This window comes from Lucilia cuprina, chromosome 6, assembly GCF_022045245.1.
Source record: "Lucilia cuprina isolate Lc7/37 chromosome 6, ASM2204524v1, whole genome shotgun sequence".
Lineage (NCBI taxonomy): Eukaryota > Metazoa > Arthropoda > Insecta > Diptera > Calliphoridae > Lucilia > Lucilia cuprina.
Window position 1 is genome coordinate 2793896 of NC_060954.1, and position 15596 is coordinate 2809491.

Consider the following 15596-nt stretch of genomic DNA (forward strand, 5'->3'; position numbering starts at 1 on the left):
AGTTCAGTTCTAGTTCAGTTCTAGTTCAGTTCTAGTTCAGTTCTAGTTCAGTTCTAGTTCAGTTCTAGTTCAGTTCTAGTTCAGTTCTAGTTCTGTTTTAGTTCTGTTGTAGTTCTTTTTTAATTCTGTTCTAGTTCAGCTCTAGTTCAGTTGTAGCTCAGTTCGCCTTTTCATTAAAGAAATCAATTTTTTGCTGATAATCCATTTGACAATGAATTGCTCTACACTTTGCATTTTATGCATATTCTTAAATTCCGTTAGAAATTAATTTCCAATCCACTTTAATTTACAAATTTAACATCAACAATAAACTCAAGAAATTTCCAAGAGTATCTATCTATCTGTTCATTATTGAAAACTAAACATTTGTATAGAAGCATCTTTATAAATTGTATGTATAGACGTTGAAATTTATACGGAACACAATCAAACCTATTTCCTACTAACAACCTTCAATATATTCTTCATAAATATTGTATTGTTATGAAAGCAATATTAGTTATAGTAGTTATACACAGGTACATAAATGAAAACCCAGGTTGTTGATTAATTTCAATATTGATTTGAAAATTAGAAATGTAAAGAATAAATGCACAAGCTACATACAAATGCAATAAAATGTGAAAGAGAAACCTATCAAATGTAAAAAAATGTATATTTTACAATATTGTTATAGAGGAAAATTGAAAATGTTGAAAAACTGTACAAAAAAAAAAGAATTGTATTTATAGTTAAAGAAAAAAACATTTAAATTTGCAATTTATAGTCCTTACAAATTTATGTAAACTCATATACACATACAGAGAGAGAGGGAAAATGTTTACAAATAAATAAATTGAACAAAGAAGAATATAAAACAGAAAACTGAAATAAAAACAAATACGTAGAAACAAAAAAACTAGCCTTTGTAAAGGAAATCAACAATATTTTATAAAAAAAAACAAACCAAGGAGAGAAAGAATGAAGTCTTTTAAATATGAAACACAGCCAAATAGAAAAAAGTTTGTAAACTAGTTACACTAAAGTGTCCTTTTTTGCACAAAGCAAAAATTAGCAAATTTCAATTGAATATTTCTTTTGAAAGATTTCACTCTTTTCAAAACCTGCGTATTTACAGATAACACAAAAATGCCAATGAATAACAATTGTTTGTATGTGTGTGATCACAATATATAAAAACAATATAGAAAAAAACAACAAACAACATTACCATCATCATCGACAACTATGTACATCTAACAATAACAACAAAAACAAGCAATTTTCTAAAAGAACTAAAATATAAAATTTTTTATTTTTGTTTCCTTTTTCTATTATTTTGTTGCTTTTTTATATAACTTTTTATTTGCTGCACAAATGGCCACCATTGTTGTTATTAATTTGCTGTAATTGTTTTTTCTTGTTACCATTTTGTTGTTGTTGTTTTTATAAGCAAAAACTAACATCAAATGAATGTTGCTCTCACACTTTCTCGCTCTCTGCTCCTTCCATCTAACGGTTTGTTAAGGTTAGGTGAACGTGTGTTTGAGTGTTGTTATGTTATACGAGAAAACATTTATTTTTTTCTCTCTATTAAGTTAAAAAGGAAACGGAAACTAGGCCACAAAACTTTTCTAATTGTTTGGCTACACGCAATGGTAAATTGTGTTATTTTTTTTTTAAATTTTTAGTATTTTTTTTAAGTGAAACATTTTTAAAAAAGTTACAAAACGTTTTGCAACATTCCTTGTGCATAACAGAAAGTTGAGAAATTTTCAGAAATTTAAATTTGTTTTAAAAGAAATTGCCTAAAAAATATTGGTATTATTTTAATATGGAATTTGTTCACTGTTTATTGATACTAGGTTCTCGTTCAGTTTTAGTTCAGTTCTAGTTCAGTTCTAGTTCAGTTCTAGTTCAGTTCTAGTTCAGTTCTAGTTCAGTACTAGCTCAGTTCTAGTTCAGTTCTAGTTCAGTTCTAGTTCAGTTCTAGTTCAGTTCTAGTTCAGTTCTAGTTCAGTTCTAGTTCAGTTCTAGTTCAGTTCTAGTTCAGTTCTAGTTCAGTTCTAGTTCAGTTCTAGTTCAGTTCTAGTTCAGTTCTAGTTCAGTTCTAGTTCAGTTCTAGTTCAGTTCTAGTTCAGTTCTAGTTCAGTTCTAGTTCAGTTCTAGTTCAGTACTAGTTCAGTTCTAGTTCAGTTCTAGTTCAGTTCTAGTTCAGTTCTAGTTCAGTTCTAGTTCAGTTCTAGTTCAGTTCTACTTCAGTTCTAGTTCAGTTCTAGTCCAGTTTTACTTCAGTTCTAGTTCAGTTCTAGTTTAGTTCTACTTCAGTTTTAGTTTTGTTCTAGTTCAGTTCTACTTCAGTTCTAGTTCAGTTCTAGTTCAGTTCTAGTTCAGTTCTAGTTCAGTTTTAGTTCAGTTCTAGTTCAGTTTTAGTTCAGTTCTAGTTCAGTTCTAGTTCAGTTCTAGTTCAGTTCTAGTTCAGTTCTAGTTCTAGTTCAGTTCTAGTTCAGTTCTAGTTCAGTTCTAGTTCAGTTCTAGTTCAGTTCTAGTTCAATTCTAGTTCAGTTCTAGTTCAGTTCTAGTTCAGTTCTAGTTCAGTTCTAGTTCAGTTCTAGTTCAGTTCTAGTTCAGTTCTAGTTCAGTTCTAGTTCAGTTCTAGTTCAGTTCTAGTTCAGTTCTAGTTCAGTTCTAGTTCAGTTCTAGTCCAGTTCTAGTTCAGTTCTAGTTTATTTCCTTTTGGTTATAGTTTAGTTCTTGTGATCATATCAAGTTTATGAATTATTTAGCTAAGATTTAAATTTAATATCAAATTAACCCATTAGCGAACTAAAATTTAAAAGTTTTGTTACTTCTTTTTTTTGCAAATTTTCATAATAATAACAACGTTTCCACTTAACATTTTTATTTAAAACAATTAATACATTTTCCCCACACATTTATTTAATATATAATCAATTATGTAGAGTGTATGTGTGAGAGAAAATGAAATCTTTCACGAAGCGTTTGTATCTTAGTTTTGTTTCCTTTTTTAATAATTGTTGTTGTTGTTTAAAACTTATTTTGACATTTTAATTAAAAACCATACTATTGACACTAGAAGCGTTCATTCGAGGATTTCTGTTTTTCTCACATTTGCTTTTCAGTTTCCTTTTTTTTCTGAAATTTTGTTTTGTTCCAGAGTTTTATTATTTTGTATTTTTTTTTTTTTTTGCATGTGAATTTGTCGTATGTTGTATGTTCAATATTAAATGTTCTGAAATGGATTTAAAAATTAAAAAAATACAAAATCCATCTATAGAGTAGAGTATGTAGAGAAGAAGACCTTTTAGTTAAATTGAATTTGGTGTCATTAACTTGATTCACTTAAAATCGTTTTGCCGTTGGTTTAATAAAAGTACATAAACTGAAATTTATCGTTATATATATTTTTTTTTAAATTGTGTGTTTATATATGTGTGTGTGTGTGTGCAAAGTAGAAAAACCAACCAAGTTGGAGTTGGTATCCAACTAAAGTTGTAGATATTATTGCGTTGGTGTTATTGTCATTCTTATTTTGCTGTTTATTCGTTTAAATGTCATTAAATATTGTGCTGAGGAGAAACAAAAAGAAGGTGATAAAAATTCTTGTGTCTTTGACACATGCACACAAATACAAACGTTGTTTGTGTAGTTTCCTGTTTAGCTTTTAAAACATAAATATTTATATTTATTTAGAGCTTTATAGTGAAATTTTCTTCTCTATTTTATGGTTTATAGCGAAGGATATAAAAGTTTAAAGAAAATTTGTTGTAGTTGTTGTTTTTTTTTCTATTGAGAAAGTAGAATTGAATGAATATTTAAGTTTATATTTCTTCATAAAAAAATTGCGATAAATAAATTAATCATGTTTATGAAAAAATAACTGCCACTAGATTCTGAATAAACAAAATTACTTTTATAAAATCTTTAACATTATAAAAATGTCATAATTTTATATCAACCAAATAGCTTAAACGTAATGACGCGTAATCAAAAAGTATAATTTTCATAGTTCTCTTGCAAAAATCAGGCTAAATTTGATCGAATGTTCGGAATTTATAAAGCAGTTATTAACCGTTAACGGTAACAGTCTGGCAATGACTTTCTCATAGATAATGGTCCAATAATGCTGCCAGCTGTAAATCCACTAAAACTTTTCCAGATACATTGGACGATTTAGAATCTCATGTTAATCTCATATTAATCTCATGAATCTCATGAACAACATTTGACAATTCTGTGCTTTCAAAGGTCAAAGGTCAAATTTGGAAATAATTATTAATATCGCAAAAAAGTTAAGAAATCCTTAATTATAATCAGTGAATTTGTATAAAACTTTTAAAAGTTAAGCCGAAAAGTTAAATTTTAAATAAAATTAACCTTCCTTAACATATGGGGTCAAAATGGGCCATTCTTTATAAAGAGTAGTGATAACTTTATCAAACATTTAACTTATCTTTGTGGTTTTTTCTACCAAAAAATATTAACAACTTAATCAAGCTAAATTTGACCGAATATTCGGAAATCATCTAAAACTATAATCCACCGTTAAGTATGACAGTCTGTTAGTTTTCGAGATGCATTGGATGCTTTAGAATCTCATGTGAATTGGTATTATTCCATACTCAGCAATCTCAGATATTGAAAATTTAAACAAAATTGTACAATTTTGTGTTTTCTATCTGTAGGGTCAAAGGTCAAATTTGAAAATAAACAACAAAATGGGTCCTTCTTTCTAAAGGGTAGTGAAAACTTTATCTAAATCTATGAGTTTTATAAAATAAAACTCAAAAATTTATCTTATCTTTGTGGCATTTTACACAAAAAAGTATTAACTTACCTTACCTTTTAATCTGGACTAAACCAAAACAAAAATGTTTAGTTTCCTGTTAAAAATTATGTAACAATTCAATTACATAAAAGCCTATTAAAAAAAAACAGCAAAAACTGACACATTACCAGTAAAAAACTAAATAAAAGACGATTAATTTAAAAAAAAATGTTAATGACATAAATTTACCGTTTGAATAGCAGTGACAAAACGCGTTTAATAAATATGAAGCTTGCGCATGCTTGCTTGCGTGCATGCGTAAACACAATGCAACATGTTGAAAAATTTTTGCTAAACAACTGAGAATTTTGCATTAACAAAAAAACTTGATTAATTACATAAAGAGAAAGTTTATGTAAGCAAACAGAAATAATTTATTGTTTTATAGTTGGGCAGCAAAGCTGCTGGACAGGAATTGGCAGCGACGTGGGAAACACCACCGGCCTTGGAAACATTTTCTAGTTATGAGGCAAGTTAGAAAAAGAAAAACGAAAAACAGTAAAAACAAATTAATATTGAAAATATAAAAAATACATTTTCTTTGCTCTAGCAGGATATGCAACGTTACTTTGATCATCGTAATCAAAGAAGATTAAGACACTTGGAAAATCCTTTAGATGATTCCTACATTGAAGCCTACAATCAATACAATGAACATGAGGAACATAGAGCTAAACGTGCAGCTGCCAATGAAGAGCAACAGCAGAAACAATTAAAACAACCTACCTTAATAAGATTTGAAATGACTGATGCTGTGGAGCCTAGTGAGGAGGTTAAGGATTTGATACGTCAATATAAAAGTAGAGAATTGCAGCAGAATAAAAAATACATGGAAATAGTGCCTCCTATGAATAGTAAAAACCCCGAATCTTCGGACAAACCCATAGTAAAGAGAGCTCCCGAAAATAATAATATTGGAAAACAAAAGGTTTTTGGCAAACGTTTAAATAGACCTAAACGTTCTACGGGACAACAACCACAACAACCGGCCAATTTTAGAGTTAAATATATACCCTTTGAGGCTTCAGATGCTCGAGAACCTGATCCTCAAACTTTATTCATAATCAAACGTATGCGTGCTTTGGAAATTGAAAAGCAATCGAAAGAGCTACCCATAAATCAACCTAGTTCGCAGGCAAATGAAGATAATTTGGATGAGGAAATTAGTACTACAACCAAAGAACCATTTCTAAAACGTTCTAAATACACCAAACAATGGAAACCTAAAAGAGTGAGACGTGAAGCTTCTGCACCTGAAATGATTAAGTTTGAAATAAGTGATGCTAAGGATCCTGATCCTTCTCTCAAGACTTTTATGGAAAACAAACAGACTAGAGAAACCAAAGATTTGAAATTGGAAAGTAAAGCTGATACGAAGGCAGCAGAGGCCACTGATACAGCGACAGGTGATCAAAGTGCCCAGTCTACTCAAAGACTTTTTACGTTGAAAGATTCTCCCACAAAAGTGAAGAAATCTATAGCTGCCATACCTCATGATGTGCAAAATATTATCTCGTATTTAAGTAAGGGAGGTGGAGGAGGCGGTCATGGTGGTGGAGGTGGTTATGGAGGTAAAGCATATTTGAAATATATACCAGCCCAACAAATAGACTATAATAATTTTAAAGTTGCTTATCCCATTGCTAAAGGAGGAGGCGGTGGAGGTGCCATTTATGGTCATGGCGGCGGTTATGGTGGTGGTGGAGGTTATGGAAAATTTGGAAATGCAGTTCCAGTTAAATTTGTTTACCATCCAGTAGCTTTAGGACCTGTAGGCGGTCATGGTGGTGGTGGAGGAGGAGGAGGTCATGGCTATGCTGTAGGTGGAGGTGGTGGTCATGGTTATGCCGTAGGAGGTGGTGGTCATGGCTATGCAGCTGGTGGTGGTGGTGGTCATGTGGGAGGAGGTGGTGGTGTTGCTGTAGCATTACCAGTCAAATATGTGGCCGTGGGAGGTGGTGAAGCAGGCTATGGTGGTGGAGAGGGTGGTCATGGCGGTGGTTATGGAGGAAAAGCAGGTGGAGGCGGTGGTGGTTATGAAGCCGCTGGTGTGGCTGTTAAATATGTAGCTGCTGTTGGCGGTGGTGAGGAGGGAGGGTATGGTGGTGGCTATGGAGGAGGTGGCGGGGGACATGGCGGTGGTTATGGTAGTGGGGAAGTAGTTGATGATGGTGGTAAAGGTGGAGGAGGCGGTGGAGGAGGTGGTCATGCTGTAGTCTATGCCGCTAGTGCAGAAGCTTATGGAGCAGGGGGTGAAGGAGGTGGTTATGCTGCCGAAGGAGGTGGTCATGGTGGCAATGCTGCCGAGGGCGGAGGTGGTGGTCATGGTGGTGGTGGCGGCTATGCCTTGGCTGGTCATGGTGGTGGTTATGCTGGTTTGGGCGGTCATGCTGGTGGTGCCATTTTAGCTGGACATGGCGGAGGTGGTGGCGGTGAAGTTGCTGTGGTAGCAGCACATGCCCCCGCAGCCATAGTACATCCTATAGTCGTTGCTGAGGCTGGCGGTGGTGGTGGACAAAAGGGCGGAGGTTACGGTGGTGGTCATGCTGGAGGTGCTGGTAATGAGGTAATTAAAGCTATTCCAGCACCGCAGTTTAAGGGTGAAACCAAGTATAGTGTAGTACCAACTGTTGAGCAGTATGCCAAAACCCCTACACAAGATTTCCATCTAAAGCTTTACTCACCCGAATCTCTGATAGCGAAAGCTCAACTAGAAGCCAAAGATAAAGCCAAGGCTATTGTGGAGGAGGGTCAAAAAGCGGTGGCAGCAGCCTATGATTTAGCAGCTGGTAAAGGAGGAGGTTATGGTGGCGGAAAGGGTGGAGGTGGTGCTGCAGAAGGAGGTTTTGGTTTTAAACTTGGTGGTGGCTATGGGGGAGGAGGAGATGGAGGTTATGGAGGTGCCAAAGGTGGAGGTGGATATGGTGGTGGCGAAGGTGGCTATGGGGGAGGAAAAGGCTTAGGAGGCTTTGGAGGCGGAGAAGGTGGCTATGGGGGAGGTAAAGGTGGAGCCGGTTATGGAGGTGGAGAAATAGCATTTGTAGGTGGTAAAGGCGGTGGTGGCGGCTATGGAGGAGGTGAGGGTGGTTATGGAGGAGGCAAAGGTGGTGGAGGCTATGGCGGTGAACTAGGTTATGCTGGCGGCAAAGGTAGTGGCGGCTTTGGAGGAGGTGAGGGTGGTTATGGAGGAGGCAAAGGTGGTGGAGGCTATGGCGGTGAACTAGGTTTTGGTGGCGGCAAAGGTGGTGGCGGCTTTGGAGGTGGTGAAGGAGGTTATGGAGGAGGCAAAGGTGGTGGAGGCTATGGCGGAGAACTAGGTTATGCTGGCGGCAAGGGAGGTGGAGGTTATGGCGGTGGGGGTGAAATAGGTTATGCCGGTGGCAAAGGAGGTGCAGGCTATGATGGTGGTGAAGCAGGTTATGGAGGAGGAAAAGGTGGTGGAGGCGGCGGCTATGGGGGAGGTGAAGGAGGTTATGGTGGAGGAAAAGGTGGCGGAGGCTATGGTGGTGGCGGTGCTGCTGCTGGTCCTGTTATTAAAATTGAATACCATGCTCCAGCTGAATCATTTAAGGGCAACTACAAGGATATACCAGAATTTCAGCAGCTTTCCTCGTTGGTAGGCAAATCTCCGGAAGACCAAATACATGGTCTTACTTATTTATTAGCCAAAGAAATGCAAAATCGTTTACATTTGCAGCGTCAACACAATCTTGGAGGCGGAGGCGGCGGTGGTGGTAAGGGTGCCGGTGGTTATGGCGGTGGAAAAGGTTTAGGTGGAGGTGGCGGCTATGGAGGAGAAGTTGCCGCAGCAAAACCACTAGAAAACAAAGCTCCTGTGCTCTTCGAGCCACAAGAAGCTGAAGGAGGCAAAGGGGCAGGAGGTGGTGGAGCTTTCTATCAGCCTATAGTGGGTAAATATATAGGCATGGCCAAGTCAAAGCAATATATACCAGTTATCGAACAAGGAGCCTTGGAAGAACTTAAAGGTGGTGGTGGAGGCGGTGGAGCTGGTGGGGAAGGAGCTAAAGGTGGTTTCGGCGGTGGTGGTGGAGGAGGAGGTGGTAAAATTGCCGCCTATTCGGGTTATGGTCTTTCACCCAATTATAAAGGTTTAGGTGGACTTAAAGGCTTTGGTGCTGGATTGGGTGCTAAAGGTATTGCTGCTGGTGGAGCAGCAGAAGGTTATAATGCTCAAACCTATGAAGCGGCGGCTGCTAAGGTAAGTCTTAGTTTTTAAGAATTTGTTTGTAATTTAGCAAATTAAACTTTAGTTACTGCAAATAATGAACTTTCCAATACCATTAACTATTGCTTAATGTTGATATTTCCTTGTATTGTTTTTCTTTTGCGATACTTAATTTTCTCTGTCTGGCTTTTATAATCCCCTCATGGATTAAGCCGCGTCACAAACAGCATTAATCCATTTACGTGCTCATTACAGCAACAATAGTTAAAAAAAAAACTAGAAAAGAAGTTGAAAAACATTGTGCTTAAAACTTGACGTTGTTTGTATTGTATACCTTACAGCACTAATACACATACATACATATGTATGTATTTTTGTTAAAGTAATGCCAAACAATCTAGACAACTAGTTCGCTTTTTTCTGGCCCTTTCCACAAGCGTTTGGATGGCTTCATTTGGTAGACATAGACTAGAGTCTTCTTCTCAATCCACATTTGCTTGAGCTTAAACTTTTAAATATCCCGGTATTGTTGACTTAAAAGACAGTTTGGCTGATTGTGTGTCAATTGATGCGTTTGGCTTTGCTTTTTCCTAATACTTGCTGTTCGTTATTTTCCTTGCTGGTGGTGTTATGTCGGGGTATGAGTGTATTTTCTGTTGTGCAAGTGAATGTACTTCCGTTTTCCTGTTATAGTTTGATGATGATACCAAGCGTTTCATCGTTTCATTTTATTCAAAGTCTTAGGATTTGTTTTCTCTTTAACACGTAGAGAAAAACTTTTTTAATTATTTTAAAAATTAACACATAACAAGTGTAATAATAATATTATTATTGTTATCGTGACTATAATTTGTTAAAATCTGTATTTATTTGTGTTTACTGTTAACCATTGTATTAACAGTAACAATTATTAACTTATTAGCATTGATATTATATGATTGTGAGAAATATAGATTTGTTCTCTATAAACAATAATGATTATGACTAACATATATTTGTTTGTTACTTGATTATGACAACTATATGTATGTTTTATAAGATCTTAAAACGAATGCAGTAATCATTTTAATGTTATATTTAACATTATATTTTTGCAGCAGCTAAATAATGATTGATACAAAGATAGAATGATTGCGGGAAACATATTTTTTCTCTTTGTGTAGATTCATGTATTTACATACTTTGTAGAGCAAAAAAAAAAAAAAGATAGAAATGAAGGCAAATAATGAATTTCCTGTATGGCTTGCTCATTCTCTAATATGAGTAGTTTTCGTTATGCATTTGCACCATTTGTTAAGGTTAAACTGAGACAGGCTAAGAAGCAGTTGTATTTCCCTTGCCAAATAATAGAAAAAAACACAACATTTTAAATATATTTTGTTGTTTGAAAATAAATAAAAAAATGCAAAATAACAACGACCGTACGACATTGAAATCGTTTGTCGAACTTGAAAATTTTTACGATTAAATGCATTATATTCTTCTTTTACAACAATTTACAAAAGACGACAAATCAAAAAAAAAAAAAAGAGGAAAAGAAATATACATACAAAGAATGTGAAAGCAAAACTAAAACGTAAAAGATGAGCATGAAGGAAAGTTTTCGAAGAACAAAAAAATTATAAAGACATGGATATGCAATCAATTTAAATCTTACCATAGAGAAAATTACCAATGCCTGTTTTTTTCTTCTTTTCTTATTCCTGACAAACTAATTTCTTTATTTTTTGGAGGATTTTTTTCTTATAGTCAAACAAACCGTTTTTTCTTTAACACTATGAGGTTCCTGAGGGATTTTCATGTCTAGGCAGAAATTAATGGGTTTTCATTTGAAAATTAAACAAAAAGTGAAAATTTATAATTTTCACTAAAAATATTTATCAAAATGTTTACTAAATATATTCACCTAAAACTTTTTATATATAGAAAAATTTCTATAAAGTTAAATGTTTATAAAACTTTAGCTTAACTTTCAAAGGATTAAGACGATTAACAAAATTTTCATTTATAACTTAACATACTTTGCCACCTACTTTTAGATTAACCGTAACCAAACAATATATTGCACAATTTTCTTGTTATTTACAAAAATTTGATACGTTTTCAATTTAAAACTCTCTTACACAAGATGTACATACATACTTACACACACATACACACACATAGACCAAGAAGATACAAAGATGTTTTTTGTCTTTGTTCCAATTGCTTGAGCTAAAATCAATTCAATTGATGGTAAAAATGTTCAGGCAAACAAGCATTGATTCATTCATTCATACGTTTGAGCCAAGCAGGCAAGCAGACAGACAGACAACCAAACAGACCAAAACAATTCCTATGGACTATGGAAAACTATATGGAAAGTCAATGTTTATAGCTGAGGCAGATTTAACTTGTGAGTCTGCATATTATCGGTTGTTGAATTGTTGTAATCCCTAAAGTTATGCAACAGCAACAGCAACAACAACACTAACAACTGAAGCAATAATAACAAAAACACTTTTGTTAACTTGTCCTGTTTTGCCAGATTGTTAACAAACATGTTTTGTTGTAAACTACTCTACTCTTCTCATACTCATACAAAAGAAAATTGCTTTAGTTTTTCTTAAGGATTTTTTTGTGTGCCTGTGTTGTTGTTGTTGCAGCTCATCTACGAAAAGTTGAAATAATCTCAGAACTACACCCAGGCTGTTATTGAGTAAATTGGAAAAATTTTTACCAATACTTTCAGACAAAAAGAAAAAAAACTTTGCTGAAAATACAAAAAAGCAAAAAAAAATATTGAAAAACATATGTAAAGCAAAAGTAGTTGAAGCAAAATATTATCATAATAATACCTTGGGCTTATGATTTTAAGTACATTTCAAATACATTTTGATTATTTTAGTGTTAACTTGTTGTATTTGCCAGTATCTGTTTAGGTATGTAACTGTATTACTGGAGATTGTTACAAATTTCAATTGTTCGTTTGTAAAAAAGTAGTAGAAGTTTAGAATACTGGCAATTATTCTGAAACAAAGAAAAATCTGTAAAAATTATTCTTGTAAAAATGTTTTGTTTAAAAAGCCTATAAGTATACAACACTTTTAATGGCAAATAATAACAAAAATTCATAGCATATGTTAAGGGTGAACAATTTAAGCAAAACTGTAGCAGATTTTATGAGTTAATTTCTAACATGAACATAAAAAGAATTTTAAATATTCACGAGTTAAAAAAACGATCAAGAAGATCTCTGAGAAACTTTAATATTTGTGTCTGTCCATCTTTCATTTCCAGCTAAAAATGAACGTTTTCTTTATAAAACTGTATCTTTCACTTAAAGAGAATTTGTGAGAGAATAACCGCCTCGTTACTACAGCTTTCCTTATGCTCAAATAAAACATTTTGCAGCATACTTTAAGGAGCACACATAAACTTGTGTTTTTTTTTCAAACACTCCTCCTTAATCTCATTTTTTAACTTTAGATTTTTTTTTGTAAACTTCTATTTTTTCCACTAAAATTTCTTTTAAAGCTAAAAAAAGAAACAAAATAAAATGGGAGTTATTTTTGTCGCTGATATAACTTTTCCAAAATATGCCAAAGCAGCATACAAAACTTTTCAACACTCTTATTCTTTAATAATTTTTTTCACAATTTTTTCCTACACCATAAAAAGGAGTATAAAAATAAAAAAAACAACAAAACATGTGCAAAACTATTTTACCAAAAGCGAAACATAAAAAATGAACGATGAAGTTTAAGTATTACTAGTCATTGGCAGCAGTATAGATGAGTTTAAGCAATTTAACTTTGTGTTTAAGAAAGAAAAAAAATTCTAAGATTTTTTCTTCTTCGTAGAAAGATAAAAATTAAAAGGTCTTTAAAATTAACTATTTAACTTTAATAAATTAAGGAGAGAAAACACACATAAGATAAGACCTTGTTTTAATGAGAGAGCATTTTAAACACAGATTTTTTTAACATGTTGAAGCTGGCAATTTAATCTTTATAAGAAAATTGCGGGGAATTAATTAAAACAATTAAAAAACGTTGGTTTTAGTGCAATAAATTAAAAATAAATTGTTGTTGAATTGTTAAAATACATTATATTTCAACACCATACCTCATAAAACTTAGAGCAGAATTAACAAGAATTTTCTTCTAATTAAGCTTTCAGTTCAGTTCTAGTTTATTTCTAATTCATTTCTTGTTCAGTTCTAGTTCTGTTCTAGTTCTGTTCTAGTTCTGTTCTAGTTCTGTTTTAGTTCTGTTCTAGTTCTGTTCTAGTTCTGTTCTAGTTCTGTTCTAGTTCTGTTCTAGTTCTGTTCTAGTTCTGTTCTAGTTCTGTTCTAGTTCTGTTCTAGTTCTGTTCTAGTTCTGTTCTAGTTCTGTTCTAGTTCTGTTCTAGTTCTGTTCTAGCTCTGTTCTAGTTCTGTTCTAGTTCTGTTCTTGTTCTGTTTTAGTTCTGTTCTAGTTCTGTACTAGTTCTGTTCTAGTTCTGTTCTAGTTCTAGTTCTGTTCTAGTTCTGTTCTAGTTCTGTTCTAGTTTAGTTCAGTCTTAGTTCAAGTTCAGTTTTAGTTCAGTCTAGTTTAGTTCACATTTCCATCTATTTTCAAGCATGTCCTTCCATTACAACTTACGACTGCTTGCATATCAACTTAAATCATGTTCATTCAATTTTTCCAACATTTATGTTTATTTGGCTTGTCTTTGTTAAACATTCTTTTGATCATTGATTTTTTCTTGTTTTTTTTCAAACATCTTTAATTTGCATTTAATCATCCTTGTTTCATGGCTGTTAATGGTTCATTTGTTTCTTTGTGCTTGCTGCTTTATATCATTTTTATTATGAGCTTTTATTCAAGCAACAGAAACGACAACTACAACAAAATAATACTTATAGTCTAAAATATAAGTTTTGTAATTTTTATTCTATTTTTTCTCTCATTCAATCTTGTCCTTGTATTCTCTTTTCTTTTCTAATTTAAAAAACATTGTAATCAAATGCTTGATTTCATTGTTTCCTTTTAGACACTTTGTAATTGCTCCCTTAACGGGTATAAACAGTATTTTTGTTGTTATTGTTGTATGCTCATTTTCATTGTCGTTGTTATTGTGGGTTTATAATTTTTTGTGGGAGTTGTTGGTTTTTCTTTTATTTTTTTTTTGTGGTTAGCTTTAATTTGGCTTTTCTGTAGCATAATTTCAGGGTGTGGGAGAAGAAAAACCAAATAAGCAGGTTTTCGTTTGATCTTGTGTCTATTCAATTGATTAGATTTATAAATTTGCCATCAAAAAGTTAATTTTTGTAGTTAAATTGTATATAGTACCCAATGGTTTTCAGTTGTAAGGCAAAATGTAAAGTTTTGTTTCATGCTAAAGGCCAAAAACATCAAAAATTTAGTCTTGACTTATTACATTTTTCTAACAAATGCTCCATTTGTATTTAAATAAACATTTTGTATGAATAAATTATCTTAACAATTACGTTCATTATAATATTGCTGCTCCTTTGCCAAAATAATTTCAAAAAAGTAAGTTTTACATTAATAAAACCAACTTTTTATAATAAATAATATTCAAAATTAAATTTTTATCAACAACACATGTGTAGTTAAGTATTTTACTTTTTTCCTATATAAAACTTACCCTTCATTATTAACAGTTTTACAAAAAAATAAAAGTTATTTTTTTTTGCGAAAACCACATTAAAATTTCATAAATTTTTCACACCACATAACTGAACTATTACATGAATCCATTGAAACTTTGTGAAAAAAACAAAAAGTACTTACTGGCACTTTTGGACATTTGTAACATTTTTACACTCTCTGTCCCTTTTTGGAGCTCATCAAATATCTGCGAAAAATCCTCATAGAAATAACCGAACATAAGCTTCAAAAATAGTAGATGAAAGCATGTGTAATAACAGAATATTTCTATATGATGGCAAATGTTGTGATACTTGACAATACTATGTACCGTAGACTGGACCTGATTTTGTGCAAAATTTTAATTTCTAAATATTAGAGAGAATATTTAAATATTTAGAAAAAACTTTGAAACGAAAGTCTTTCTATGAAAAAACTTTAAAAATAAAAATTTTTTATATTAAAAGTGTGGAAATGCTTGTTTTTGTAAAGCAAAACTCGACAACGAAAGTTTTTTGTGCAAAAAAACTTTTTTAACGAAAGCTTTCTTGAAGAAAACTGTGCAAATTAAATTATGGTAACAAGCAACTTTGTTAAAGAATATATTTTTAAGAAAGATTATAAAACAATATTATTCTATAAAAAAAAGTTTGAAGAAAAAGTTTTCCGTGAAAAAACATTTAAAATTAAAGCTTTTAAAGTTTTCTATAAAAAAAAACATTTTCAATGAAAGCTTTCTTGAAGAAAATGTCCAATAAAAAGTTTTTAACAAGGAATTTTACAACATAATATGTTTACAATAAAGCTTTAGCTTTTTCAGAGAGAACTTTGAAAATTTAAGCTTTTTATGAAAAAAACTTTGAAAATAAAAGCTTTTTATAAAAAAAACTTTGAAAATTAAAGCTTTTTATAAAAAAAACTTTGAAAATTAAAGCTTTTTATAAAA

The 15596-nt window shown here is 32.6% G+C and overlaps 1 protein-coding gene across 4 annotated transcripts in view; it reads left to right on the forward strand.

Moving 5' to 3' along the window:
• Positions 1-15596, forward strand: part of LOC124420582 (uncharacterized PE-PGRS family protein PE_PGRS54) — a 31333-nt gene that overhangs the window by 2057 nt on the left and 13680 nt on the right. Inside the window, exons 2-4 of one of the 4 annotated variants that reach the window (XM_046954031.1) lie at positions 5217-5297; positions 5382-8444; positions 8526-9047. In XM_046954031.1, the coding sequence (XP_046809987.1) occupies positions 5217-5297; positions 5382-8444; positions 8526-9047 (3666 nt within the window). Of the gene's footprint in view, positions 1-5216; positions 5298-5381; positions 9048-15596 lie in introns of all 4 variants that reach the window. The other 3 variants (XM_046954028.1, XM_046954029.1, XM_046954027.1) reach the window with 3 other exon arrangements.